This window comes from Vollenhovia emeryi, unplaced genomic scaffold (genome assembly GCF_000949405.1).
Source record: "Vollenhovia emeryi isolate VEMERY1.0 unplaced genomic scaffold, V.emery_V1.0 DF941647.1, whole genome shotgun sequence".
In the NCBI taxonomy this organism is placed as follows: Eukaryota; Metazoa; Arthropoda; class Insecta; order Hymenoptera; family Formicidae; genus Vollenhovia; species Vollenhovia emeryi.
This window is the reverse complement of record NW_011964719.1, coordinates 1-4,864: the sequence shown is the minus strand read 5'-3', so window position 1 is coordinate 4,864 and position 4,864 is coordinate 1. Positions and strand designations below refer to the sequence as shown.

The following is a 4,864-nucleotide window of genomic DNA, read 5'->3' as shown; positions in this document are numbered from 1 at the left end:
TTTTTTGGTCCTTCGAGCCGGATTGCGGCGAGGCTCTCGGACGGCTCATCTCAAGGCGCAGTGCTCACGTGATCTCACGGCCTTTTCGCGTGTTCAGGGGCGCGCTCACATACGGGTTTCACTCATTGTGCACGTGATCTCACGATTCTCTCGCGTGACTCATCAGGTACGGCTCAGTTCTCACCATTCAGCGAGAATCCTAACCTCGCTCACTCATGGCGGACGAGAACAAGACGGGCAAGACGGACCGCCCGAAAACACCGGTGTTGGAGGTGCCGCAGGGAGACCGCGCGTCGGGGAGGACGGCGTCTCCTGCCCGGCTAGCACCGGAGCTCGCATTGAAGGCTCGGAGTCAGATGGGCCGGATTGCGCTGCTCAAGGAGCTCATTGATTCCCTGCCGGTTGTCCCAGCGGAGACCTCACTCGAGGAGGTCTCTCAATTTCAGCAGCAGGCCGAGGAAATACACAAGGCCTTTGCCAAGGAACACGCCTACCTTGAGGTCTCATGGCCGGCGGCGTTCCTCAACGATGAGTATTTCTCAGGGAATGCTCACCTCGAAGAGGGGCGGTGCCACCTGCAAGCGCGAAGGATCATAGGCGTGCTCCGCCACGCACTGACAGCTCAGCCCGCTCAACCGCAGACCAGCTCATCGGCCGGCGAAACTCGACAGCCGCACTCACGCTTGCCGGACATCTCACTCCCCAAGTTTACTGGGGAGTATACTGAGTGGCCTGCGTTCAGGGATCTTTTCACCAGCCTGATTCTTCAGAACGAGCAGCTCACGAACGTCGAGAAATTGCACTATCTCCGTTCGTCAGTGGAAGGCGCGGCAGCTCAACCGATCGCAGGTTTCACTATGGCCGGCGACTCACTCATGCCATCCTGGAAGCTGCTCAAAGACCGCTTCGAGAACAAACGTCTGCTCATCCATGCTCTCCTGGATAAACTGTTTGCCAGCTCAACCCCGGTGCCACGGAAGGCGGCGGCATTGGATCGACATGTCTCAGGATTCAGGGAAGCGCTCAAGGGACTGGAGGCCCTCGAGGTGACGGACAAGCTCGGGGATTGCGCAGTGGTGTACCAGGCCACGCGACTCTTAGATCGCGTGACGCGCGAGCAGTGGGAGAACTCGGTCGGAGCGACGCAAGAGTATCCCACGTTCGAGAAGCTCGACGAGTTTCTGACAACGCGGATAAGGGCTCTCGAACGGATCGAGAGTACGACAGCTCATCCCGGTCCTACCACAACCTCCTCACCAACCAAGAAACCGGCAGCTCAGCGGGTGGCTCATCAGGCGACTCAGCAGGGCGACTCGTCGTATCCGTGCGACTGTTGCAACGCGCAACATTTCATCGTGATGTGCACGAAGTTTCGGGAGCTGTCGCCATCAGCCCGGCACAAGGTGGCAATTGACAAGCGCTTGTGCTTCAATTGCCTGGGGAGGCACAGCGTGCGGGCATGCAAGTCCCAGCGCGGGTGCAAGAAGTGTTCGCAGCGGCACCACACCATGCTCCACGACGCATCTGCAACGACTTCGACCGCTCAAAAGCCTGGCGGCTCGTCGGGCACGCCCGCAACATAAGAAGACGGTGCAGTCGTCGAAGCCAGCTCAAACGCCCGCTCATCATACTCGACTCTACTCGCCACAGCCTTGGCAGTGATTAGCTCATCGACAGTACAACATTCAGCGCGTCTGCTCATTGACACAGGATCCGAGCTCACCTTCGTCTCGGAGAACCTCATCCGGCAGCTCAACATCCCTCGTCAATACTCAGGTATTCTCATCACTGGAATTGCAGGCAAGGAGTGTACTCGGACACGAGGAGTCGTATCACTCACGTTACGCTCGACACATTCCAACGCAGCTGCCACAATTCAAGCTCATGTCCTCCGGACAGTTACATCAATCTTACCATCGTTCGAGGCGGAACCGGAAGAATGGCCGCATCTCAGGAACTTGGCATTAGCCGATCCTGATTTTCTCATCCCACGGCCAGTTGACATCCTCATCGGCGCAGACGCTTACGGGCAAATCATCAAGCCCAACGTCATCAGGCATTCTCCACTCATGCCGATAGCGCAACTCTCCATTTTCGGATGGCTCGTTCTGGGACCAGTCAAGAAGGAAGCAACACGCACATCAACGCACCATGCTTCTACTCAAGTCAACGAGGATGATCTCAACGAGTTACTGACAAAATTCTGGGTACAAGAGGAGGTGCCCACTCACGATGTCAACCAACTCACTCCTGACGAGCAGAGGTGCGAAGAGCACTTCAAGGCCACACACTCTCGTGACCCATCTGGAAGGTACGTCGTCAGGATTCCGCTCAAATCACCAGCAGATCTTCTGGGTGACTCTTACCACGTCGAAGGCATCATCCATCTCCAGTCGCCGCTCACACTTCTACCTACCACATCACGGTGTTCTCAAGCCTGACAGTACAACAACGAAGCTGCGAGTCGTATTTAATGGCTCCAGCGCATCAACATCGGGCTACTCTGCTAACGACCTCATGTATACTGGAGCGAAATTGCATCTGAATATCTCAGATGTTCTCCTCTGGATACGAAGACACCGTCACATTTTCGCTACAGACATCACCAAGATGTACAGGCAGATCAAAATTCACAAGGATGACTGGGAGTTGCAACGGATACTCTGGATGGACGATCAACTCAATGAAGTGCCATATCATCTGACAACCGTCACCTACGGGACAAAGGCCGCGCCGTTCTTGGCCGTTAGGACGCTGTTACAACTAGCAGAGGACGAAGGACATAAATATCCATTGGCTGTGCCATCCATCACTCATGGCAGGTATGTCGATGACATATTTGGTGGTGCAGATACGATTCAACAATTGCAGGAGGTCGCACATCAACTAAAGGGCCTCTGCATGGCGGGCGGCTTTCCACTGGCAAAATGGCATGATACTCATCTCGACATACTCAAGACTGTCACCGACAGCGAAGACCAAGGCTTACCAATCACATTCGACGATTGCGCAACCAAGATACTCGGACTTAAATGGCTCCCTCAAGAAGATACCTTTGCATTCTCAACACGAAGCTCACGCAAGGACGGCAGACTCACAAAACGCCTCGTATTATCTGAAGTGGCTCAGATATTCGATCCACTTGGCTTTGCATCACCTGTTGTGATCAAGGCCAAAATTCTCTTGCAGGAGCTGTGGCTGCACAAGCTCCAATGGGATGATCCACTGCCATCCCAGCTCTCAAACCGGTGGCTCTCCATCAGAGAAGAACTCACAAGTCTGGCCAGACTCTCAATACCTCGGTGGCTCAATACATGGAGCGACTCGCAAGTGGAACTTCATGGATTCTCTGATGCTTCTCAATTGGCAATGGCTGCAGTCATATACATATCCGTCCACGACTCAGACGGCGCCACGTTCTCACTTGTGTGCTCCAAAACTAAGGTAGCACCTCTCAAGCGGCTCTCAATCCCGCGACTTGAACTCACGGCTGCTCTTCTGCTCTCTCGGCTCATGCAATACGTCACAGCCACCTTGAACATGGACGTTACGACAACGCATATGTGGACGGACTCTCTAGTGACACTCTCGTGGATCAGATCTCATGCATCACGCTGGAAGGATTTCGTCAGGAACAGGGTGGCTCAAATTCAAGAACTCACTCCAGCTGCTCACTGGAGATACATTCCCGGGACTTCTAATCCGGCTGACTGCGCATCACGAGGCCTCACGACTGCTCAGCTTCAAAACCACGCACTTTGGTGGACGGGACCACCATGGATACTCAAACCAGACTCATGGCCGTCGCAACCTGCACTCTCTGACGAGATGAGTGCAACAGAAGCTCGCCCAGGCGTTTCGCTATTGACGGTTACGCCAAGGACTGAATATCAATGGGAACTCATCTACAGGTACTCAAGCCTCACTAAACTATTGAGGATTACAGCTCTCTGTTTCAGATTCGTCTCACGGTTGAGGAAAGTCCACGACTCATTGCCTGTCAGACACATCTCTCCAGAGACCTTGGAGAAAGCGAGGCTCTTCTGGATTCAGGCAACTCAAGCAACGTACTTCTCGCACGAGCTCAAGGCATTACAGGCAGACTCACCGTTGGCAAAGGCGCACGCATTCAACAGATTGACTGCGTACATCGACGCTCAAGGAGTCATTCGCGTCGGCGGACGACTCGCTCACGCAGCTCTCTCATTCGACGCGATACATCCTGTAATACTGCCTCGTCACTCTCAGCTGTCGTCATTGATCATCGCTCACGCTCATCAACGGACTCTACATGGAGGCACGCAGCTCACGCTGTCACACATCCGACAACGATACTGGATTCTCGGCGGGAGGGCTCCTGTCAAGTCTCACATCCTGCGGTGTGTCACGTGTGCTCGTCAGAGGGGGATCCGTGCTCATCAATTGATGGGCCAACTACCTCTCTCTCGAGTTACGCAGGCACGACCGTTCACTCATACAGGTGTAGACTACGCAGGGCCGCTCACCGTCAAAACATGGAAAGGAAGAGGTGCCAAAACGAGTAAAGGCTGGATCTGCGTTTTTGTCTGCTTCTCAACCTCAGCAGTACACCTCGAGGCGGTCAGTGACTACTCAACGGAGGGATTCATTGCCGCCTATCGACGCTTTTCATCCAGACGCGGCATTGCTCACACCTTACACTCCGACTGCGGCACCAATTTCATCGGCGCGGATGCAGCGCTCAAAAGGCTGTTTATCCAGTGCACTCAAGAACATCAGCGAGTTTCTCACCTGCTCTCGCAAGATAACACCCGATGGGAATTTAATCCCCCAGCGACACCTCACATGGGAGGAAAATGGGAGGCCGTCGTAAAATCCATCAAGT

At 54.3% G+C, this 4,864-nt stretch overlaps 1 protein-coding gene across 1 annotated transcript; it reads left to right on the top strand.

The window, feature by feature from the left end:
* Positions 1-215: 215 nt before the first annotated feature.
* LOC105570878 lies at positions 216-4,848 on the top strand (the record flags this gene model as incomplete). Its single annotated transcript, XM_012028330.1, has 3 exons — positions 216-1,566; positions 1,651-2,311; positions 2,394-4,848. Coding segments are annotated over exons 1-3 (4,467 nt in total), but the record flags the coding sequence as incomplete, so codon positions are not given.
* Positions 4,849-4,864: the final 16 nt, after the last annotated feature.